The sequence below is a fragment of the Bos mutus genome, chromosome 14 (assembly GCF_027580195.1).
Source record: "Bos mutus isolate GX-2022 chromosome 14, NWIPB_WYAK_1.1, whole genome shotgun sequence".
Classification (NCBI taxonomy): Eukaryota; Metazoa; Chordata; class Mammalia; order Artiodactyla; family Bovidae; genus Bos; species Bos mutus.
The window spans coordinates 47,718,765-47,744,562 of NC_091630.1; the positions used below are offsets into that span (position 1 = coordinate 47,718,765).

At 40.7% G+C, this 25,798-nt stretch overlaps 1 protein-coding gene across 1 annotated transcript in view; it reads left to right on the top strand.

Moving 5' to 3' along the window:
* Positions 1–9,614: 9,614 nt before the first annotated feature.
* Positions 9,615–25,798, top strand: part of LACTB2 (lactamase beta 2) — a 32,954-nt gene continuing 16,770 nt past the window's right edge. Inside the window, exons 1-3 of the mRNA XM_005897924.3 lie at positions 9,615–9,811; positions 15,957–16,120; positions 21,988–22,114. Coding sequence (XP_005897986.1) covers positions 9,690–9,811; positions 15,957–16,120; positions 21,988–22,114 — 413 coding nt within the window. The 5' untranslated portion in view covers positions 9,615–9,689. The remainder of the gene's footprint in view (positions 9,812–15,956; positions 16,121–21,987; positions 22,115–25,798) is intronic.

Sequence of the window (25,798 nt, forward strand, 5' to 3'; positions counted from 1 at the left end):
TTACCTCCTCCTCTCATACAAAAAGAAAACAACAAATATTAGTGCACTCTTTGGTGTAGCACTGAATTTTAATTTCCACTCCCTAAATATTTTAAAGAATATACATTATGAAATTGGAACACTAAAACCAAAGTGACTAATTTTAACTTTCTCTTCTAAACCTCTAGTCCAGTTGTTACTAGGCTTTACTCAATCTTGTTTCACAGTGATCTTCATTACAGATGACAACACCTAAAATAAAACATAAAGAATTCCAAAAATCTCGATTCTAACATTAAAAATCCTAGGCCACGACTTTATCAAAGCTCTACTTTTTCTAAAAATAATATATTACCACTAAATACATTTCTTACAATATATAGCTTTGTGAAAGTAAAGTGTTAGAAATATACTTAATAGTTGACAACTTCCTCTCAGACTATTTTCTTTTTAAAAAACATAACCTACTCACAAATATATTTACTAAAGGACTATATATAGTGACAAAAAATTGGAAATAATCTAAATGTGTCAACAAGAAGAATTAAATAATGGTAGATTCATAAAGTAGAATATTACAAAGCTACTAAAAATATATTTAACAAAGGTCCAGCAGTTGTGAAAATTCTTAATGTGCTTTGATACAGCAATTCCTCTAAGAATCAAGCCTAGGGAAATATTTACAAACATGCACAAAGGTATATGCTCTTTGCAGAACCTTTTTTAAAACAGCAAAAATTGAAAACAACCCAAATGACAATTTAGAAATCTAATTCAATAAATTATGGTACCTTCACACTAAAGAACATACCATGCAACCTTTAAAAAGAATGAAGTAGCTTCGTATAAACTGATTTCAGAAGGTCTCCAAGACATTTTAAATGAAAGAAGCAAGTACCAGAAGGATAAATATAGCATGTTGCAGTATATGCTTTCTTAATATACATGGAGAGGGGAAAGGAGTTGAGTGGGAAGCAAATGCAATTTCAATCTTTTAAATATTCTTTCATATTGGTTGAGTTTTTTACAACAGATATGCACTAATGCGTTTTATAATTTCTTAAAACAAAAACAATAGTAAATGATACTTATAAAGAATTTTGATGACTGGAGAAAATATTAATAACAGTTACTACATGCCAGGCATTGACCTGTATGTTACAAATAAAACGTCCTCATATAATTCTTACATCAAACTTAGAAGGTAGATATTACTATTATGAAGCCTATTTTATAAACATGAATACAATCTGCAGATGACATCTGTTCAACTCAACAGGGATTTCTTTAATTGTACTAATGAACTGCCAAGATTTCATATAAAAATCCAGAGTTTTCTCTGCTATCAAAGAACTCAAAGATCTGCTACAGTAAACTATCATTTCTTCATGAGCAGTGAGTACCCACCCTAGATGGCAAAGGTGCTCTCAATTTCACCACAGTACCCAGTCACCCCACTTCAGTCATTTCAACAGTGAGGTCTCAGTGCCCATGCAGCTATCTAATAGCTGTGTATCCTTAAATATGTTCTTTTTACCTCCCTATCCCTTATTTTCTTCATTTGAAATATGGAGATAATAATGGTATATATCTCAGAGGATTGTTGTTAAGGTTAAGAAAGGTACTATATATATAACACATACAAGCCTCTAGAAAAGTACTTGGTACAATTAGGGCTTAATAACTGTTAGTTATCATTATTACTTTGCCTGTCTGCCTGATACCTGTAAGCATCTGAGTTTGCAGTCTTTGACTTCACTTTAAAGAATGTTAAGTGGAAAAAAATACTGCTATAATCTCAAAGCTTTGAAAATGTAAAGGAAATAGGACTAGAGAAATAGGAAAAACGTTAACAGTAGTTTTATCTGGGGAATTAATGGCATTACAGATTATTTATTCTTCATTCTTTTCTATATTTATGAGCTGAACAGTTTCCTCTCAAAATTCATACTTTGACTTCAGTTTAGTTCAGTTCAGTCACTCAGTCGTGTGCGACTCTGCGACCCCATGAATCGCAGCACGCCAGACCTCCCTGTCCATCACTAACTCCCGGAGTTCACTCAAACTCACGTCCATCCAGTCAGTGATGCCATCCAGCCATCTCATCCTCTGTTGTCCTCTTCTCCTCCTGCCCCCAATCCCTCCCAGCATCAGAGTCTTTTCCAATGAGTCAACTCTTCTCACGAGGTGGCCAAAATACTGGAGTTTCAGCTTTAGCATCATTCCTTCCAAAGAAATCCCAGGGCTGATCTCCTTCAGAATGGACTGGTTGGATCTCCTTGCAGTCCAAGGGACTCTCAAGAGTCTTCTCCAACACCACAGTTCAAAAGCATCAATTCTTCGGCGCTCAGCCTTCTTCACAGTCCAACTCTCACATCCATACATGACCACAGGGAAAACCAAAGCCTTGACTAGACAGACCTTTGTTGGCAAAGTAATGTTTCTGCTTTTGAATATGCTATCTAGGTTGGTCATAACTTTCCTTCCAAGGAGTAAGCGTCTTTTAATTTCATGGCTGCAGTCACCATCTGCAGTGATTTTGGAGCCCCAAAAAATAAAGTCTGACACTGTTTCCACTGTTTACGTTGACTTACTAACCTTCAAAGTGACTGTTCCTAGAGACAGGCCTTTATGGAGGGAATAAGGTTAAAAGAAGTCACAAGGATGGGTCCCTAACCCAATAGGAGTGGTGTCCTTATGAGAAACGACACAGCAAGAAAAGAGCCATCTGCAAGCCAAAGAAAGAGGCCTCAACAGAAACCAACCCTGCTGGCACCTCAATGTTGGACTTCCAGTCTCCAGACTATGGGAAAAATTAATTTCTATTGTTTAATCCACCAATCTGTTGGATTCTGTTAAGGCAGCCTGAGTAGACTAACACCCTATATATTCTATAAAGAATATTTATTACTTTAAAAATTAGGAGGGGAAGATGTTATTTAAAAAAACACAATCTAATACTTAGCAGTGTTCCTGTCATTTTAGCACTTGTAAGTATTTTCTTTAAAAGTTTTTAGAATAATATTAAAAGATAGTTCACTCTTCTTACAGTAAAAGAAAACACTCATTATTGCTACTTTTCTTACCAAGAATATTGTGGCCAACAGGATGGAAAAAAATTTTTTTAAGTCTGAGTATTTCTAATCTAATAGGGCATGAATTTCCCTGCAGCGGGTTTCTTATCTTAAATGAAAGATGTCATGTCACTTTAAGCATGGAGTTTAGCAGGATGAGATTTCATCAAAAAGTTCTGTTTAATTAAATATTTACTTAAACCTATCATGTGCTATTTTAAGCTCTTGAGATATATCATGTGTAAAAGAAACAAAAATCCCTGCCATTGTGGAACTTACATCCTAGCACAGAAAGATAATCAAATAATAAAAATAAGTAAAATTAGACATCATATTAGAAGGTGATAAGTGCTACAGAAAGAACAGAGCATGTTAAGGGAAATCAGGAGTTGGAGTAGAGGCAGGTGCATCACAGGTTGTAATTTTAATTAGAATGGTCGGAGCAGCCCTCACTAAGAAGATGGCATCTGAGTAAAGAAATTAGCCATATTGCTATCATATGAAAAAGCTTGCCAGGTGGAAGGAAGAGCGAGTTCAGAAGTCTAATGCACTAGATTTTGAGTATGTGGAACAAAATTCCCTAAAATGTTGACAGATTTTTTAACATGATTATATTGGATGTGTTTAATGTGTATCCAAGTCCTGTTTAACATCATCTAAAAAAATGCAATTTCCTAAGCTTTCTATCGAGGAAAAAAAAAATATTTCCATATAGAGTAGAAGAATACAAAGAGTGAAAGTGGACTTCAGTCGTCTCCGACTCTTTGCAACCCCATGGACAGTAGCCTACCAGGCTCCGGGTCCATGGGATTTTCCAGGCAAGAATACTGAAGTGGGCTGCCATTTCCTTCTCCAGAGGATCTTCCCAACCCAGGGGTTGAACCCAGGTCTCCTGCATTGCAGACAGATGTTTTACCGTCTGAGCCACTAGGGAAGCCCATATTAGAAGAATAGATAGTATTCTGATAGACGCTGAGTATTTACTATGTATGAAATGTTTTACAAACTTTATTTAATTCTCACAAATTTATGTAAGATTATCATTGGCCCCACTTTATAGATCATAAACCGAGGCTTAGACATGTTGGTATTTGTGTGAGTTATCTCTAATGAGTAAACTAATTTTAATGTACAGGCATGCCTTGGAGACACTATGAATTTAGTTCCAGACTGCCACAATATAGCAAATATCACAATGAAGTGAGTCACACAAAGTTTTTGGTTTCCCTGTGCATACAAAAGTTATGTTTAAGCTATACTGTAGTCTATTAAGTGTGCAATTATGTCTAAAAACTGTATATACTTAAATTTTAAAATTCTTCATTGCTAAAAAACTTCTAACCATAATCTCAGCCTTCAGCGAGACAAAATCCTTTTGCAGTTGTAAAAGATCACTGATCACCATGACAGACATAACAATAATAAAAAAAAAAGTTTGAAGCACTGTGAGAATTACCAAACTCTAACACAGTAACACAAAGAGATGAAATGCTGTTGGGAAAATGGCACTGGTAGACTGGCTCCATGCAGGTTGCCAAAACGTTCAATTTATAAAAACCACAATATCTGAGAATTGTAATAAAGTAAAGTGCAATAAAACGAGGTAGACCTCCTTGTGCACAATTCTTAAACACTCTCCCACAAAGATAGCTTACTTTACCTGGCATGGAAAAGGAAAACTCTAGCCATTTTGAATCAAGATTTACAATATGGGAAAAAATAATTTCTAAGAAACTTAGAAATTGCATTATTGGCAGAATATCAGACTCAATAATCTGATCTGGCAACTTTTAAATTCCCAATTTAGTGAAGCAGAACATAATGCCAACTGGAAAGACAACTACACAGCAAAGTACTTAATAAATATAGCAGCTCTCATAAAAAAGGGCCTGCACTTCCTTCAATAACCACATAGTCAGATAACTTGTATGAAGGATCTTCATCTTTATCCCTACAACTGATCACTGTTCCAATACCACCTTATCAGAAATAATGCCAATCTACAAAATTTCACTTCACTTAGAGAATTCGGAACACTGACTGACCCAATAGGTGTTTCAATCCAGTTTCTCATTCAGAGGTCAACCCACCTGTGTGACTATCTGGCTGCCAGCCAAAATACATAAACTTTGCCCACTGTACAGCTCTCTTCCTCTATTTGCAATAAAGAAGATACCTGAAGTACAAACTAGCAAATGTTCACTTGTCAATCAAATTTAATACACATAATATATAGACTTACTTGTCATATATAAAAAGCCTTCTTTAATTCAAAGTTCCTTCTGGAAAATCTTCATCCTGGGAATTTTTTTTTTCTTCCTCATGGAAAATAAGCATTATTAAGGAGTGTATAAACCTTTAAGTATTCTTGCCTGGAGAATCCCAGGGATGCCGGAGCCTGGTAGGCTGCCGTCTATGGGGTCGCACAGAGTCGGACACGACTGAAGCAACTTAGCAGCAGCAGCAGTGGCAAACCTTTAAGATCCAAACCAAAATGAAACTGAAATCACCTGTTAGTCATATGTGCGATATTCTAATCCAGTGATAAGAGTCTATATCATTGTGATCATAGTACATCCTTTTTTTTTTAACTATCACCTTGGGGGAAGGAATTACATGGTTCCTTTTAAGGCTGATGAGTTTACAAGTTTTTACTATATTATCAATTAATTTTTTTAAAAAATACAATTTGCCTCACAGCATATCTAAGGGGACAATTTATGTTTGAAAGGGAGAGATTCCTGAATTTGAAATGATCTAATAAAGAATTTACAACATATTATTAATGGAGCCCTGCTGCTGCTACTGCTGCTGCTGCTGCTAAGTCACGTCAGTAGTGTCCGACTCTGTGTGACCCCATAGATGGCAGCCCACCAGGCTCCCCCGTCCCTGGGATTCTCAAGGCAAGAACACTGGAGTGGGTTGCCATTTCCTTCTCCAGTGCATGAAAGTGAAAAGTGAAAGTGAAGTCGCTCAGTCGTGTCCGACTCTTAGCAACCCCATGGACTGTAGCCTTCCAGGCTCCTCCATCCATGGGATTTTCCAGGCAAGAGTACTGGAGTGGGGTGCCATTGCCTTCTCCAATGGAGCCCTACCTACCTAATTTTTCAAATTTTATACCTTCTCAAACCCTATGCCCCAAGAACATATGATCGTTGGTTTCTATTACCAAAATAAACATTACAGTTCTTATTTCCAAGCCTTTGCTCAAGGTTATTTACAGTCCAGAAAGCCCTTCTTCCTCCAGCTACCTGATAAAAGTCATATCAATCCTTTAAGAATCAGCTAACATCCACTACTGTTAAGCTTTCTCAAATTATCCTAATTTCTCTCCTTCCTTCTAGCAATCTCATCACTTTCACTATACTTCTATAGGATTCACCTGAATATGCTTTAAAATATTATCATGTACATCTCCTTTTTAGTTATAAGCCTCTATAAAGCTATCGTATTCATTTTACATACATTCCCACACATCAACAACAATACATGTTAGAGGTAGCTGATCAATTATTGTAACTGTAACTGAACAGAATGTAAAAGTCATTGGTCTTCTTTCTTGGGAACTTAAAACTTCAAGTTACATTGATATTCACAAAGACTCAGTTTTGAATCTGCAGCCTCTTTCTTCCTAGCTCAAGCCATACATCTAACTATTTGTGGATTTCTTTACGGGGATATCCCACAATGACCTCAACTTAAACTCCTCTAAACCAAGTTCATCACCTACACTCTGTTCTGCTCTTCTACTAGTGTCTAACGTCTTCTTCTATGACTCAAGTCACTTTTAAATTATTTGTTGGCCCCATTTGTTCATCTACCAAATGAAGACCCTGGCAAGGAACTAAATGAGATGGAAGGAACAAGGGAAATTCTAGTTCACGAGAAAAAAAAAAAGTTAAGGAATAAGAAAGTGGAGCTGCCCACAAAAATAGTTCCACTCTCTTCTCAAAGGTTTGCTGACTTTCCAGGAGAGAGGTTTTAAAATGGGAAGCCAGCTTCTTGCTGGAAGAGCTACTGATAACAGACAAATAAATATTGTTGAGTTGAAAATACTTGATATAGGGAATTTTGATGATTATTCCAAGCAGTCTTTAAAGGACTTGTTGCTTGCCTTCCCATTGCAAAGGGGATAATTCACATGATTGTTTCAATGAAGGTTTTTGAAACATTTTGCTATTAAAAGTACATCTCAAAGACACAGGAAAAGAAATTTGCCACACATTCCAGGTGTGTTTTCAAGAAATCTGGAATATTAAACTTTTGATTTGTACTGCATACAGAGCAACAGTCCTTTCTCCAGAAACACCTGCCAAAAAGGATGTTAAAATGCATGCCCTACAACCTAGAGGGGTGGGATAGGGTAGGAGGGGGATTCAAGAGGGAGGAGGCATGTATGTACCTATGGGGCATTCATGTTAATGCATGGCAGAAACCAACATAATATTGTAAAGCAATTATCCTCCAATTAAAAATAAATAATTACCTTTTAAAATGCCTAAATTTTAGAACCACTAGCATCTAATGTGTCAATTTATCATTTCTTTTGAAAAAGGCATGGGCTAGGATATCACACGTGTTTCACATCTTTTCAGTTCAGTTCAGTCGCTCAGTCGTGTCCAACTCTTTGCAACCACATGAATCGCAGCACGCCAGGTCTCCCTGTCCATCACCAACTCCCGGAGTCCATCGAGTCAGTGATGCCATCCAGCCATCTCATCCTCTGTTGTCCCCTTCTCCTCCTGCCCCCAATCCCTCCCAGCATCAGAGTCTTTTCCAATGAGTCAACTCTTCACATCAGGTGGCCAAAGTACTGGAGTTTCAGCTTCAGCATCATTCCCTCCAAAGAAATCCCAGAGCTGATCTCCTTCAGAATGGACTGACTGGATCTCCTTGCAGTCCAAGGGGCTCTCAAGAGTCTTCTCCAACACCACAGTTCAAAAGCATCAATTCTTCAGCGCTCAGCTTTCTTCACAGTCCAACTCTCACATCCATACATGACCACTGGAAAAACCATAGCCTGGACTAGACGAACCTTTGTTGGCAAAGTAATGTCTCTGCTTTTCAATATGCTATCTAGGTTGGTCATAACTTTCCTTCCAAGGAGTAAGCGTCTTTTAATTTCATGGCCCAGAAGGGAATGAAACTGATCACGAGATCTGTGCACTCCCTTTTAGGAAAACAGTAACTGGATTTTTTTTTTTTTTTTAATATGGGGAGGGTTAGTTAACACTGGGGTGGTTAACTGCTCAGCAGATTAGAAAAGGACCCTTACAAACAAAAAGAAGTCCTTTATGTCTTGGACACAACCTCCCACCAAGAGCACAACCCCAACACACACGCTCGCGTCCCCCCCTAGTCTTGGGGTTGGTGGGGTACTGCAAGTGGCACAAAAGGGAGCAGAGCACCCCACTGCAGGGGGTGCGTGGGGTGTCAGTACAAGGTTGGGGAATGTCTCCAAACCTCCATTTTGCGTCTGTAAAATGGACATAAAAATACTGCCTTCACATTGTGAAGATTAAATGAGATAGTAGTCAAGGCTATGATTTTTTCAGTGGTCATGTATGGATGTGAGAGTTCGACTGTGAAGAAAGCTGAGCACCAAAGAATTGATGCTTTTGAACTGTGGTGTTGGAGAAGACTCTTGAGAGTCCCTTGGACTGCAAGGAGATCAGTCCTGGGTGTTCACTGGAAGGACTGATGCTGAAGCTGAAAACTCCAATACTTTGGCCACCTCATGCAAAGAGTTGACTCACTGGAAAAGACCATGACGCTGGGAGGAGTTGGGGCAGGAGGAGAAGGGGACGACAGAGGAAGAGATGGCTGGACGGCATCACCGACTCGATGGACTTGAGTTTGGGTGAACTCCGGGAGTTGGTGATGGACAGGGAGGCCTGGCGTGCTGCGATTCTTGGGGTCGCGACGAGTCAGACACGACTGAGCGACTGAACTGAACGTTTGTAAAACGCACTCGGTACAGCAGTAAGTGCTAAATAAACCTCCCTTATTGCTATTTATTATAAAAGATAAACCAGTTCCTCCTCACACACCCACCCCCACCCTCGCCTGAAAACCCGACGAGCTACCCTTCCCGGGATTCCGTGCTCTGTAACTAACCGGAAACCTGCCTGCCCCTTGCTCCATCACAAGACTTCCCGGGTTAAAATGTGTCTTTCGCAGCCGAACAAACTAGCCTGCCTGAAAGCAAACTCCTGCGAAACCACCAGGCTCTGTGACAGGCGGCAGCACGCAAGGGCCGGAGTCCAGTCTCGCCTCAGGCCGCCGCGCGCCTCGTACCAGCGAACAACCTCGCACTGCCGCCCACGAAACTCCGCCAGAGTCACGTGCCGCTGGCCCCGCCTCACCGCACTTCACCGACTCCCCACCCGCTGGGCTCGCGCTTCAACACGTGATCTCCGGCACCGCCCACGGCACCGGGGCTGATTTCCCCGGCCCGCCCACTTCGCTCGTGCTGCACCACGTGATCTCTGTCCCCGCCCCCGGCACAGCTACGGGTCCACGCCCCACTCCACTCGCGCGGCGTCAGGTGACCGCCGGCCCCGCCCCCGGCCTTGTTGCTGGTTCCGCGCTTGGGCGGTCTCGCCTGCTCTGTGGCGGCGAGCGGCAGACGAAGAGATGGCTGCCACCTTGCAGCGCATAGAACGGCTGTCCAGTCGGGTGATTCGCGTCCTGGGCTGTAACCCGGGTCCCATGACCCTGCAGGGCACCAACACCTACCTGGTGGGGACCGGCCCCAGGTAAATGTTTCTCCACCCTCGCCATCATACATACCGGCCTGCGGGACGCACGGATTGGGGCTGTGGGGACTGCTCGCGGCGGGCGGACAAGCTGTGCGCCCGCAGCCTGCACCGTGGGGTCCTGCCCCAGCCCACCCCGATTCGGACACCCCCTCCCCTAAATCACTTCCTCCCGGGGTAGTCAACTGTCTTAACTTACAAATGGCTAAGGAAAAATGAGTATGTTTCCTGTTTTCGAGACCCAATTTACTTTGATTTTGAAAGCCAGAGTGAGGTTGTTTAAGCTGTTGAGACACTAGGATCGCTTGGAGTTAAGAATCCAAGAACCCGTTTACTTTCCTCACCTGACTTTGGTGTTTGGCCCTGAGTTTGACTTCCGTTCGCAAAAGCAAGTGGTTGTATTGAGGCCTTTTTCTTAACTCGATAGCGGACAGCAGAATTTCCTTGCTTCAAATTGCTCGAGTCTGGGAAAAAGCTAGCTAGCTTGGGGAAAGAAGAGCTAACTTTGTTTCTTGTTACTGTTGTGTGGCCTTATTTTAAATATTTTTAACTATTTTAAATTATTCTGCGAATGGAATAACCTGTCTGTATTTCCAAGATTTTTATCTTGTTCAGACGCATTCTGTTTTAGTGGTCTCATGCAGAAACGGTGACATGTCATTTAGTGCACAGTAAGTGCATTGAGCAATCTTTGTGTAGTCCTTACTGTAGATAATAAAAATTGAATATAAGGTATAGTTTACCTTGAGCGCAGAATTTAATTATTCAGTCTGGACGTGTTCATCAGTTAAATTTAGTCACTCAGTCGTGGCCGACTCTTTGTGACCCCATGGACTGCAGCACGCCAGGCTTCCCTGTCCATCACCAACTCATGTCCATCATGTCAGTGATCCCATCCAACCATCTCATCCTCTGTTGTTCCCTTCTCCTCCCGCCTTCAATCTTTCCCAACGTCAGGGTCTTTTCCAATGAGTCTGTTCTTCGCATCAGGTAGCCAAAGTATTGGAGCTTCAGCATCAGTCGTTCCAATGAGTATTCAGGATCGATTTCCGTTAGGATTGACTGATTGCCTTGCTGTCAAAGGGACTCTCAAGAGTCTTCTCTAACACCACAGTTGAAAGCATCAATTCTTTGGTGCTCAGCTTCCTTCATGGTCCAACTCTCACATCCTTACATGACTACTGAAAAAACCATAGGTTTGACTAGACAGACCTTTGTTGGCAAAGTAATGTTTCTGCTTTTTAATGTGCTGTCTCGGTTGGTCATAGCTTTCTTCCAAGGAGCAAATGTCTTTTAATTTCATGGCTGCAGTCACCATCTGCAGTGATTTTGGAGCCCCCAAAAATAAAGTCTCTCACTGTTTACATTGTTTCCCTATCTATTTGCCATGAACTAGATGTGTTACAATTAGTAAAATATAGTTGATTACCAGTTTATTTAATAAGTATAGTTTATTGGGTTTTCATTTGAAGTATCCATTGTATTTGCCTTTTTCTGCTGCTGCTGAGTCGCCTCAGTCGTGTCCGACTCTGTGCAACCCCATAGACAGCAGCCCACCAGGCTCCACCATCCCTGGGATTCTCCAGGCAGGAACACTGGAGTGGGTTGCCATTTCCTTCTCCAATGCATGAAAGTGAAAAGTGAAAGTGAAGTCGCTCAGTCCTGTCTGACTCTTAGCGACCTCATGGACTGCAGTCCACCAGCCTCTTCCATCCATGGGATTTTCCAGGCAAGAGTACTGGAGTGGGTTGCCATTGCCTTCTCCATGCCTTTTTCTGGTAAATCACAATTTTAGAAGCAGCAGCTTGGAGAATCTGGAAGTATTGACCATCTAGCAGAAAGCAAAAAGTTGAGTCCAGGATAAACGACGCAGAGTCAGAGCTTTAAGCTACCTCCAGGGTCTAGGCAAACAGAAAATTAAGCAGAAAAAAAAATTACCTGATATCTAGCATAGAGTCGGGGTTGGCTTAGACTCACTCACCCCAGGAAGTCAGTCCATAGGTATGCTCTTAGCTTTTCAGTGTGTCATCTTAAATGAGTTCTAAAGTCAGTACCTAAGATGAAAATTGCATATAGTCAAAATTATCCTGGGAAGTCTCTCAGGAAAACACAACATAGGAGATCAGTGTACTGTCTCTCAAAAAGTTCAGCACAGCCTGTTTTTCCTCCAGCAATGAAACAGATGGCTGGTTCTGTTTGAAAACCAGATGAAGAAGTTGGCGGGCGTTGGGGACAATGTTGTATGAAAAATCCATACTGTATCTTTAAACACTGGAATCACATTCAGTGTGGCAAAGTGCTGGTGCTAAAAGACGTGAGGAACCTGAAGCCGATTGAGAGAAGAACAGATTCACCGTCTTTGGTGTCCACTACTTAGACTACTATGAATGGCCAGTGGCATCACTCACAGATGACAGCGAGAGAGATGATGTTGAGCCCATGCAGCTGAGTTATGATAAGTTAATGTGCAGGTGCTGCTGCTCTGCTGTATAAAGTAGATGTTAGGTGGCTAGAAATGAATAGTAATTGGGTCCAGGTGATCCTGATAAATGAGATCCATCTATTCCACTAAGATCACTGGTGGCTCCTGTATCACTAAACCCAGTGGCATTTTACGATTCCCATCTTATTTGAACTTCAGTATCTTTTGATGCTGTGGACCACTCCCTGATTTATTGACATGGCCTTCTCCTGGTTTGCTCTCACCTCTCTAGCTATTCTACTCTCTAGCAATCTCCTTTATAGAATCATTGTCTTTACCAGATATTTTAAGCTTTTGAGTTCCTCAGAAGACAGTCCTACTGTTTCTTCTGTTCTCATTGTTGTATTCTCTACCCAGGGGATTTTGACTACTTCCTAGGCTCCACCTGTTGTATTCATTAATAATTCCCGAATTTATAGCTCCACTGTAGACAAATCCAGGTTTCATCTTCAGACAAGGGTACCCAACTGCTTTTTTATATCTCTAATTGGATACCTCAAAGCCACTCGAAACTACCTGTCTTCCTCCAGTTGTCTGAATTTTGGTAAACAGAACCATCCCCATATATAATCAAGTTAAGTACTTAAATACCCTCCTTGACCACTTTTCTCTGCTTCCTGCACACACGTATCCAAGCCATTATAAAGATCTCAACATTTCCACTGCTGTTAACCTGTCCAAGCCAGTACAACTCTTGCTTAGGCTCTTAAAATAGTCTCTCACTGGCCTGTCTGCATCGACTTTTGTCCCTATTCAATCCGTTCTTCCCCATGTAGCCAAAGTAGTGTTATGGTTTTTATTTTTGTGTTTTGGTCACTTATCCTGCAGCAGGCTAGCCTAATGTATTCACTGGCTAATTGCAGGGTTCCAGTGGAATGAGAGAAAGTATGTAAAGACCTAGAGGCGAAGGCTTACAATCACTTTCATGTCAGTCCATTGGCATAGGAAAACCCAGTGTACATCCATACTCAAAGGATGAGGGAAACAGGCCCTAGTCCTTGGTGGGAGGAACTTCAAAGTGACATTTCAAGAGACGTTGTTATATGTAGGTGAAAAGTGAAACTTCCTTTTTTCCTTGCAGGATGCTTAATAAAATGAGGTCCTGTTTGTAAAGTGTTAATACAACTTAGTCTTGATTACAGAGAAGGCAATGGCACCCCACTCCAGTACTTTTGCCTAGAAAATGCCATGGACAGAGGAGCCTGGTGGGCTTCAGTCCATGGGGTTGCTAAGAGTCGGACACGACTGAGCGACTTCACTTTCACTTTTCACTTTCATGCATTGGAGAAGGAAATGGCAACCCACTCCAGTGTTCTTGCCTGGAGAAGCCCAGGGACAGGGGAGCCTGGTGGGCTGCCATCTATGGGGTCGAAGAGTCGGACACGACTGAAGCGACTTAGCCGCAGCAGCAGCAGTCTTGATTAAGTTGCACTTTAATAAAACACTCTGGTATTTTTTTTAAATTTTTGGAGACATAGTATTTCTTACTGTTTTAAATGGGATTTGATTAAAAGAGAAAAAAGAAAGCTTTCATTCATTCATAGTAGAAAAGTGCCTAAGTGCCTGCAGTGTTTCAGGTAGTGTATTAAGGGTGTCCTATGAACTTGGCAGAAAAAATACACCCGTAACAATAGCTTTGTTTTCTTCTGGCTTAGAGACTTGTAGACACCATAAATCATCAGATAGCTCCAAAAATGAATATATAATTTAATATTTGATGTGACCAGTGAAGAGTAAGTCTGCTGCTGCTAAGTCGCTTCAGTCGTGTCCGACTCTGTGTGACCCCAGAGATGGCAGCCCAGCAGGCTCCCCCGTCCCTGGGATTCTCCAGACAAGAACACTGGAGTGGGGTGCCATTTCCTTCTCCAGTGCATGAAAGTGAAAAGTGAAAGTGAAGTCGCTCAGTCGTGTCCGACTCGTAGCGACCCCATGGACTACAGCCTACCAGGCTCCTCTGTCCATGGGATTTTCCAGGCAAGAGTACTGGAGTGGGGTGCCATTGCCTTCTCTGAAGAGTAAGTCTAGAATAGTATAATTAAAGGTTTTAATCCAGTCATCACTGTCAGAAGTTTCCAGTGTGGCAGTTCAGTCAACATCAGAAGTCACAGAAGAGATATCATTAACATATAAACTCAGGTTGTTTTTCCAGGGTAAGATGGGTTTTGCCTTGCAAGACAAGCATAGCACATTTTTGATATTAAAAAAAAAATGTAAAAAACACCAAGAAAAGCATAGCACATAGTAGATCATTCATAAACAGTTATTGAGGAGTTAATGCACAAACGAATAACTGAGACTTTTCATCAAGATGAATCCTGTCTCCCCCAGCCTCAACTTGGGAGAGATTCTTGTGAAACAGCATGAATTTAAGAAGTTGGTGAATTGGAGGAGGAAAATGTCGCCATTGTTTCTTCAAAAGAACTTCAGAGAGAAAGACTGTTGCCCCCATGAAACAGTGCTGTTCCGTTGCTCAGTCGTGTCTGACTTTGCAACCTTGTGGACAGCACACCAGGCTTCCCTCTCCTTCACCATCTTCCCGGAGTGTGCTCAAATTCATGTCTGTGGAGTCGATGATGCCATCCAACCATGTCAGCATCTGTTGCTCCCTTCTCCTGCCCTCAATCTTTCCCAGCATCAGGGTCTTTTCCATTGAGTCCACTCTTTGCATTAGGTGCCAAAGTATTGGAGCTTCAGCATCAGTCCTTCCAGTGAATATTCAGGTTGATAAAACAGGGAGGAAGGGCAAACAAAGCAGGAGGGTTCAGAACCACAAGCAGAAAAAGTAAGTTGTCTGAGTAAAGGAAGGAAACAGCTCAAACATCCCCCACCCCCACCCCCACCCCTTGCTCCCCTGCTGCCCTCACTTTCACATACGGAAACCCCAGTACTTCATTTTGTATATAGCGCAGAGGACTAGATTTCCTTAGGGAAACCACTGAATCAGCTTCTTCCCTATTGCTCAGACATTTGAGGATGCTGTAAAAAATCTCGAGAGCAGAGTGAATAAAAATGCATATTCTGGCATCAGAATACCTGGGCTTGAATGTTGGTTCTGCCATTTCTTTGCAAAGTAACTGGTAAGCTGCAGTCCATGGGGTCGCTAAGAGTCGGACACGACTGAGGGACTTCACTTTCACTTTTCACTTTCATGCATTGGAGAAGGAAATGGCAACCCACTCCAGTGTTCTTGCCTGGAGAATCCCAGGGACGGCGGGGCCTGGTGGGCTGCCGTCTATGGGGTCGCACAGAGTCGGACACGACTGAAGCGACTTAGCAGCAGCAGCAGCAGCAACCTTGGGCCAGTTACTTAATTTCTGGATATAATAATGAAAAGCCTACCTTCAGAGTTTGTTACAAGGAATACATTTGTAAAAACATGTAAGATCCTTAGAACTGTGCCTTATTTTTATTTCTTTTAAATGCTATGTAAGTGTTCAATATCATTGCTATTATTCCTTGTTGAGACTCACATTTAGCTTTAAGTTTTTTCAAAGAATCTTAAGATGAGATGATTATAGTTAAGCTTATGTGCATCTGGTTTTCAAGCACTTTGGAAGCAAGGCAATTTATGCAGTTTCTTACACATACTGTAAATTATCTGCGTGAGAAATATATTGATACTATGTATTCTGATTGTGTGATTATCTTCCATTTAATTTTCAGGAGGATCCTCATCGACACTGGAGAACCATCAATCCCAGAATATATCAGCTGTTTAAAGCAGGCTCTGACGGAATTTAACACAGCCATCCAGGAAATCATAGTGACCCATTGGCACCGTGATCATACTGGAGGCATAGGAGATATTTGTAAAAGCATCAATAATGGTAAACAGAAAATATTTATTAAGCTCATTGAAGAAAACTGTGTTTTCAGGATCATTTAATTCAGTTAACAGAGCTAAGTAAGCTAGCATTTACTGAATACTGCATAATTAAATGGTACTTTCAGAAACTACTGTAACTTGAAAACTAGCCCCAGTTTTAACAAAGAAGGAAAGAAAAGTCCTATTTTCTACCTCTGATCTCTTTTACCTGGTATTTTTCCCCATTGCCCGGTAACAAAGGTCAGTTTTAGTTTGTGTGACACTTACTATTTCAGATTAAATACCAAGCAGCTACTGTTGAATGTTTACTATGTGCCCGGCACTGTGCCGATCACATGGCCTGAGTACTGTGAGGTGGGTGTGTTCTTACCCATATGTCTTCCAGAGCATAAGGCAATCACCATGATAAACTGAATTACTGGGGAAGGAGTGTCATATTGGTAATTCTCTGTCCTTGAAACCTCTTAAGTACTGACGCTTTACCATCTTTCTCATTCCCTCATCCCACCATCACACGCATAGTTTCATCCATCCATCCATTCCTTTACCAAACACTGGAGTGACTGCTATATGCAGGTACTATTCTTGACACAAGGAACCTAGCAGTGAACAAAACATGGAGCTTTATTCTCACAGGGAAGGTAAATGGTAAATGAATCATAGATCAGATGGTGACAGGTACTACAAAGAAAAGTAAAGCGACGACATGAAAGCAGGGGGAGAAAGGGTAAAGCAGAGGGGGGCAGTGGCAGAGATATCCAGGGTGGAGGGAGAGGCAGTGAGCCGTACAGTGTCTGAGAGCAGGGCTTACCTGGCTGAGGGCATTGCAGGGCCAGAGATACTGGAACAGGACTGTGCTTGGCCTGTCCAAGGCACTGGAAAGACAAGGAAGTTGAGAAAGTTCATTCACACGAGGGATGCATGTAGCATTCAACTAGTAGTGTTTGTATTACTATCTTTTTAGGCGTCGAGACTAATTGGGACACCAAGATATTCTCAGGCCCAGCACCAATATCACCAGGATGCCAATTGTGAAAACCTGTCTAACCTGACCGTCTTACCTGCTCACTTCCTTTCTTCCAATCCAAGGGGACTATCCACTGCAGGAAATTATTCTTTCTTAGTCAGACCTGTTCTCGCCTTTCTTTCTCCTGTCCGTCGTTAAATTTTGCAAATTAAAAAACTATAGGAAACAAAGTGGCAAATGCCTGAAATGATCTTTAAAATACTCTAGTGGCTCAAACCCAAGATTTCTCGCACAGATCTATCCTCTGTCATCATCCCACCTATAAAAGGGAGTAAATTATATTACTGGGGTTTAAAGCTATTGAGTAAATTAAAGTCAACTGCTGGGTTGCTGAATTTTATATTAGACTACTGAGTTTTATAACAATGTTGAAAGAACAGGAAAGATTCTAAAAAAATAAAATAAAATAAAAAATAAAAAACTATACTGAGGACCCTTAATTACCTCTGGTCAGTTCTTTTAACGTGAGGGTCAGGGTGATGAATTAAAATACATATGGCCCCCTTTTTCTCCTTCATGAGTCAGCTTTATTGAGCTTGAATTCACATACATAAAATGGACCCATTTGAAGTGTATAGTTTGGCAAACATTGATGTGACCACTCCAATCAAGATCATTCTCCCAACACCCCAAAAAGATCTGCCAAAGGCCGTTTGCAGTGACTCCCCCTCCACCCTCAACAGCCACACATCTGCTTCGTTTCGCCATAGGTTAGTTTTGTGTATGTGTTGAAGTTTCCTATGATGGAAGAATACAGAACCACTCTTTGTCTGGCTTCTCTCACACCACATCTTGTTTCTGAGATTCACCTGTGCTTCATGCGTCAGTAGTCTGTCCCTTTCTTATTGCCAAATGGTAACTCATGGTAGGGATATACCACCATCTATGTGTATCCATTCACCTATTGATGGCCATCTGACCCACTTTCTTCAAATTAAACATGAAAATAGGTTTGAGTTCCCTACAAAATAATATTTATTTAATAAATTAACTATTATGTTGATTTAAAAGGAGAAATTTGACACAGCTTTATAGCCACAAAAACTTTAGAGCTTGTTTGAGACGTGGCTTGTGTTTCATTCTGAACTCTGTGGAAACTAGACCAGCTACATGCAGACCTTGAGTTGCTTAGCACTAAAATTGTTCAGAGGTAACTTTCAGGGTCTCCTCCCCAAAGTTCCATATATTTCTTCATTCTTTCAATTGTTAATCACTATCATTTTTGTTCCACTTCAGTTTTTTTGTTCTATATTTTAATAGTTTAAATTTTTTATAATTTTGTTTAGCTGTTAGCATGGCAGAAAATTTTCAGCTACTTTACAGTGCCAGCAACCTATGTTTCTAACAGGACACACCAAAATTATGAATGCCATTTATAAGATTTTTGTGGGAAGATAAGTTAATCGCTGAGTCGTGCCCGACTCTTTATGACCCCATGGACTGCAGCCCTCCAGGCTCCTCTGTCCATGGGGATTCTCCAGGCAAGAATATTGGAGTGGGTTGCCATGCCCTACCCCAGGAGATGTTCCCAACCCAGGGATCAAACCTGGGTCTCTCACATTCTTGGCAGATTCTTTACCATCTGAGCCACCAGGGAAGACTGCCTCTTAAGCAGACTGCTTACAAAATGTAAAATACAATCAGTATGTGATTTGGGAACTCCTAGTGGCTTACAGGGAACCAGAATATTACCAGACATGAGAACTAGATGGCCTCGGGCTGTCTGAGTGTTTTGGTTTGGTTTGGGGTAAATCTTATGAAATATATTTTGTTATCTGATAATTATTATTTTGCAGCTGAAGTTGGGCCTTTGCCATGTGTTTAACATCCAAGTCTTAGGAGTCAAACAGTTGCTTCCTGCTTTTCAATTAGAATGTGTTTTTATTAGAAAGTATTATACATGAGCAACATCACATGTTTGTATCAGCTTAAATAATTAGCATCAACAATGTTGTTATAATCCATAAACCTTAACAAATGACTGAGGGTTTCCTCCTGTTTAAATAATTATATGATGGAGACAGAAAGTAGATAAGTTGTTGCCAAGAGCAGGGAGAAGGAAAGAATAAGGAGTGAATACCATCAAGTACAAGGATTTGAAAACGTTCTAAAATTTTATAGTGCTTATGCTGTATAGTTCTTTGAATATACTTTAAAACAAACAAACAAACCTAACAACAATAGTGAGTTGCACATTTCAAAAGGGTCGAGTTTATAATATGTGAATTCCATCTCAATAATAACATGGTTGCTTTCATCATGCCTGTCTTCATCTTGCCTGTATAGTTTGCTGTTGTGAATAGGATATGTGTTTTCAAATTTGCACGTTATGATACAGACTTGTTTTATCATATGACATTTGTTTTGTAATTTTGAGATAGTTGTGAGTTTTTTGGAGGGGTTGTCTGCCAAAGATCTCATAACTAGAGATAAACTATCTCCACTGCTTCACTGAAAGGCAAAATTGTGTAGATTACAAAATAAAAACAAAAAAGCCTTTCTATCTCACTCTAGAATGAAGACAGCCTTATTGTGTAATGTCAGTTCCCAGCATGACATACTATTTTTTGCCTCTGCCTCTTAAGATGCAAAGTAATGGAGTTTGGAGCTGAGAAGAGGGAAGGTCTAGTTGCTGTTGTTTTATTTTCTTTTTATTATATTTGTGGTATTTCTGTTTCCTCCCTACCAGCCAGATTTCTATCCTTTGTCAGTTTTCCTCAGAATGTTTTTTTCTCCTTCCGTATTTCCACTGATACCACCCTAGCCCTGATGTTATCTTTCAGCGGGTTTATTGCAGTCACCCCCACCCCCGTCTTTGTGATCTCTCCCCCTGCAGTCTCCCCACCTGCAGCCATCATACTCATCTACCTGTTAACACTATTTCATTTTCTTACTAAAGAGTGTACAGTAGCCACATACTGCTGCTGCTGCTGCTGCTGCTAAGTCGCTTCAGTTGCGTCCCACTCTGTGGGACCCCATAGACGGCAGCCCACCAGGCTCCTCTCTCCCTGGGATTCTCCAGGCAAGGACACTGAAGTGGGTTGCCATTTCCTTCTCCAGTTCATGAAAGTGAAAAGTGAAAGTGAAACCGCTCAGTCGTGCCCGACTCTTAGCGACCCCATGGACTACAGCCTACCAGGCTCCTCCATCCATGGGATTTTCCAGGCAGGAGTACTGGAGTGGGTTGCCGTTGCCTTCTCCATAGCCACATACAGTGAAGTTTAAATCCTTCTGTTCTGTGAAGGGCACTTTAAGGCCCTCCATGATCTGAGCTCGTCTCACTTACCCCACTTTCCCTCCACATTTCCCAGCCATTGTTTTGCTTTAGACAAGTAGGCAGCGTCACGTTTGGCACATACACAGAGCTCATCCTTGTTTCTATGCCTTTACTAGCACCATTCCCCATAAGTCTTTCTCTGAACCTTTTCCCATCCTGCTCATCCTGTAAGTCACACCTCAAGTTCTATCGTGTCTATGAACCCGTTCCTAACTGTCGCTCCTTTCTGTAAACACTTGTTGCTTTTATTAGCTGCATTGTCCATTTAGTATATCCATGAAATAGGCCTGAGTGTAGTCCTCTATTGCCTGTTTGTGTTTTATTTCCCCAACTATGACAGTTTTTAAGCACTTTGGGATCATGGTGCTTGTATTCACTATACGTGATATACTGGTTATATGATTGCCCACTCAGGTGTTGATTGGTTAAGTAATTGATTGTCTTTGTGTCAGGGAGGGTACTATGGTTTACATTGATTTTAATGTTTTCATATCTCAGCCCTGAGTTTGGGGCTTCCTTTCAGCATTCACAGAAGGAACCTTATGTTCAGCATCTAACCCAGGAAAATATTAATACTGTTGCCAAGTTCCCTGTGTGATCCTCCATTTGACATGGAGGTTATTGTTACCTGTATTATATTAAGTTCTGCCATGATGCCATATCTCTTTTACTTTGTTAGGCACTTAAATTAGAGAAGGAAATAGCAACCCACTCCAGTATTCTTGCCTAGAGAATCCTGTGGACAGAGGAGCCTGGTGGGCTGCCGTCTGTGGGGTTGCACGAGTTGGACACGACTGAAGTGACTTAGCAGCAGCAGACACTTAGATAGAAAAAAGTTCCTGGGTTCTGTACTGCTGGTCCTTAAACACCCATTTTCTTTTAAATTTTTATTTTATATCAGAGTATAGTTGATTTACAATGTTGTGTTAGTCTCAGGTGTACAGCAGAGTAATTCACTTATGCATGCATTCGTGTCCCACTCTTTGTAACCCAATGGACTGTAGCCGCCCCCCCCCACCTTCCCAGGCTCCACTGTCCATGGGATTCCTCAGGCAAGAATACTGGAGTGGGTTGCCATTTCCTTCTCCAGGGGATCTTATAGATAGATAGATAGGTGATCTTATAGATAGATAGACAGACATAAATATATATATATATACACACACATATCTATTCTTTTTCAGATTCTTTCCCCATATAGATTATTACAGAGCTTTGAGTAGAGTTCCTGGTGCTATACAATATTCAGTACCCATCTTGATCTCAAAGCTAGCTGAGACTGTGAAGTGCTATTTCCAAATTTTTTATAAAAATAAGAGTGACTAGAAAAACACAAAGGCTTTTATGTAGATCTGAAAGGGTATGATAGAATAAAAATCTCTTTGTTAAAGTGGGAAAAAATAGTTACCATCTCAGAGGTATGCTGCTATAATTCATCCCAATTTCTGTTGCCTCTTACTGTTAATTTACTCAAGTGTTTGTGGCTCTATGGAAGTTGGTCTTGTAAAAGGCTGAATTATCACTTAAAATGTGACTTCATATATTTTACATGTTTTGTGACTAGACACTACCTATTGTGTTAAAAAACTCCCACGGAATCCTGAGAGAAAAGAAATTATAGGCAACGGAGAGCAACAGTATGTTTATGTGAAAGATGGAGATATAATTAAGACTGAAGGTGCCACACTAAGGTAAGTCATCGTCCTTGAGCTGGGGAAGCAGGGTGGGGATCTACGCCTATGTGTTACAAAAGCGGGAGAAGGGAGATTTCATCACATTTGCTTGTCTGAGTGAAGATACCTCAGGAAGGATACAGAAGATGTGCTGACATTGGTTTCCCTGGTTGCTTGATAAGCAGAGGAAAAGACTTTTCACTCAATCTACCTTTCTAAAATTGTTTATTTGAATTAATTGAGGACCTTTTTAAATAAATCAAATTTAAATTTTAAAAAATGGAGTAGCTTCCTGCTAGGGTGATTTAGGGATCTTCCCATTAGGTAAATTCAGGGCTCTCTCATGCTCTCACTTCCAAAGGCTGACCCATCCCTAAAGTAAACACATTTCAGGCCAGACTCATCTCTCCTGAGACCTGTCTGAGGGATTTGAAAGGGTATTTCAGATTCAACTTTAAAGCTGAACTAATTCTGGTTTTCTCTCCCCCACAAACTGTACTTGCTTTCCGACTTCAAAATCGTTACTTTTCTTAGTACTTTATAGAAATTTTTTTTTTGCTAAGATAGAAGCTGACTCCTCTTCACTCTTATCGTTCCTCCTTCTCCCCTCCCCACCCTCGCCTGCTACATTTAATCGGGTCAGTTTTTAACCTCAGAAATACTTGGCAGTGCAGCCTCTTTTTCACCATGTGTACAACCACTACCTCTTACTCAGTCTTCCTGTCTTCCTAATCTAACCCTTCATAGCCTGTGTCACCTGGAACATGGAATAGCGCTCCCTGCACACAAGATAATGTTTGTTCCCCTGATGTGTCACAGTCTGGCCCCACAGGTTCCTGGTCTTCACTCTCATCACTGCCCTCATAGGCACAGTTACAAGGACATTCTGTGCATCCGTGCCTTGGCTCGTACCATCCCCTGTACCAGGCATCGCCCCTTCTCTTCAACTTGTCTCCCTGACAGATTCTTATCTGTTCATTCTTCAAACCTAATCTACCCATTACTTAGTTTAAGAACCCTTTCTGGGCAAAATTCGTTGCTCCTTCCCCTAACTTTCCTATAACCTTTATTGTTTTGTCATAGCACATATTAAATTTAAGCTTTTTTGTACGTAAGTACCTCAGGTAATCAACTCCTTAGCTTCACTAATTAATATTAGTTAATTCTAGTTGCTGTGGTCAACCAATCCAGAAATGGGTAATGGCTAAAACATGGAAGAAGTTTACTTCTCAGTCACAGAAAGTCCAAAAGTGGGTAGTGATCAGTGAGGAGCCCTCCTGCAAGTGAGGTTTCAAGCTCCTTCCATCTTGTGATTCCATTACCCTCAGTCCTTGCTTTCAAGGTCACCATGCTCACCTCCCTCAACCCAGCAGGTGGAGAAGGAGGCAAGCACGTCGACAGAAAAGGCAATTTGCAGACTCTGAAAAGAATGGTTTTCCAAATGAGTCTTTCTCAATTAAAAGAAAAAAACCACAGTCTGTTCATAAATGCATTTTATTGTGATTATTCATAGAATTGTCTGTAAGATATGATACACACTGACACTATTTTTTCCATGGTGGTTTGATTTACATGTATTATGGTTCAGCCAACGTCCATCATCTCATATAGTTAAAAAGAAATGAAAGAAGAGTAAAAAGCAAAAAAGAACAATTTTCTCCTTGTGATCAGAACTCAGGATTTATTCTCCTAACAGCTTTTTTATAGAGCTTTTAGTCACCTTGTTGTACATTGTATGCCTTGGACTTATCTTATAATTGGAAATTTGTACCTTTAACTACCTTTCCTCCATTTCTCCCTCCTCTCACTCTCCACCTCTGGTAACTGCATGCCTGATCTCTTTTTCTGTGAGTTTGGTGTGTGTGTTTTGTTTTTTTTTTTTAAGATTCCACATATAAGTGAGATCATGTTGTATTTGTCTTTGTCTGTCTGACTTATTTTACTTAGCATAATGCCTTCAAGGTCCATGTACGTTGTCCCAAATGGTAGGATTCCCTCATTTGTCATGGCTGAATAAGACTGCATTGTGTGTATATGTGTGTGTGTATCACAGCTTTTTCATCCATTAGTGGCCACTTAGGTTGTTTCCATGTTTTGGCTATTGTAAATAACACTGCTGTGAACATTGGGCTACAGATATTTTTTGAAGTTAGTGTTTTCATTTCCTGAGCATCTATTCCTGAGAATAGAATTGCTGGTGATATGTAGTTCTATTTTTAATTTTTTGAGACTTCTCCATCTTGTTTTCTGTAGTGGCTGTATCAATTTACAGTCCTGCCAATAATGCACAATCATTTCCTTTTCTCCACACACACAGCAGCACTTCATATCTCTTGTGTTGTTGATGATGGCCATTCTGACAGGCATGAGGTGACATCTTATTTTGGTTTTAATCTGGATTTCCCCAATGACCAATAATGTTGAACAGTTTTCATGTCCCTGTTGGTCTTTCATCTGTCTTCTTTGGAAAAATGTCTATTCAAGTTTTTGGTCATTTTTTTAATTGGATTTTTTTTGCTGTTGAGTTTTTTAAGTTCCTTATGTATTTTGGATGTTAACTCTTCATCAGATATATGGTTTGCAAATGTTTTTCCATTCTGTAGACTGTCTTCACATATTTTTATATTTGCTAGAAATATACCTACTGGAATCATTTTCATATAACATGAATACTTTCATTAATAGGTTGCAGCAGGTTTAATCAGACCAGAGATCATTTCTAACATCTCTTTATTAACTTGACATTGGTGCAACTATAAAAATGTAATTGTTTGCAATATATAAAGCATATACTTAGAAACTATAAAAGAATAATAGTTCTTAATGCCTCTCAAAAGTAATTGCTCCCCTTACACTAGTAGCTCATGTTCTTGTACCTTATATCTATTAAATTTTTAGCAGAATTTTTTATAAGGATTTGATTTTTTTTTTTTTTTTTGGTAAGGGAGAAATCATTCTAAGTTACACTCATTTCTGTTTTCTTCTTGTTCAGTGGCTAAGTCATGTCTGACTCTGTACAACCCATGGACTGTAGCACGCTAGGCTTCCTTGTCTTTCACTGTCTCCCACAGTTTGCTCAACTCATGTGCATTGAGTCGGTGATGCCACCCAACCATCTCACCCTCTGTTCCCCCCTTCTCCTTCTACCTTCAATCTTTCACAGCCTCAAGGTCTTTTCCAATGAGTTGACTCTTCACGTCAAGTCACCAAAATATTGGAGCTTTCAGCTTCAGCATCAGTCCTTCTAATGAATATTCAGAATTGATTTCCTTTAGGATTGACTGATTTGATCTCCTTACTGTCTAAGGGACTCTCAAGAGTCTTTCCCAGCACCACAATTCAAAAGTATCAATTCTTCACAACACTCAGCCTTCTTTATGGTCCAACTCTCATATCCATACAGGACTACTGGAAAAACTATAGCTTTGACTGTACGGACCTTTGTTGGCAAAATGATGTCTCTTCTTTTTAGTACACTGTCTGGATTTGTCATAGCTTTTCTTCGAGGGAGGACTGTCTTTCAATTTCAGGGCTGTGGTCACTGACAACAGTGATTTTGGAGCCCAAGGAAATAAATTCTGCCACTGTTTCCACTTTTCCCCATCATTAGCCATGAAGTGATGGGACTGGATGCCATGATCTTAATTCTTTGAATGTTGAGTTTTAAGCCAGCTTTTTCACTCTCCTCTCAAACTCTCATCA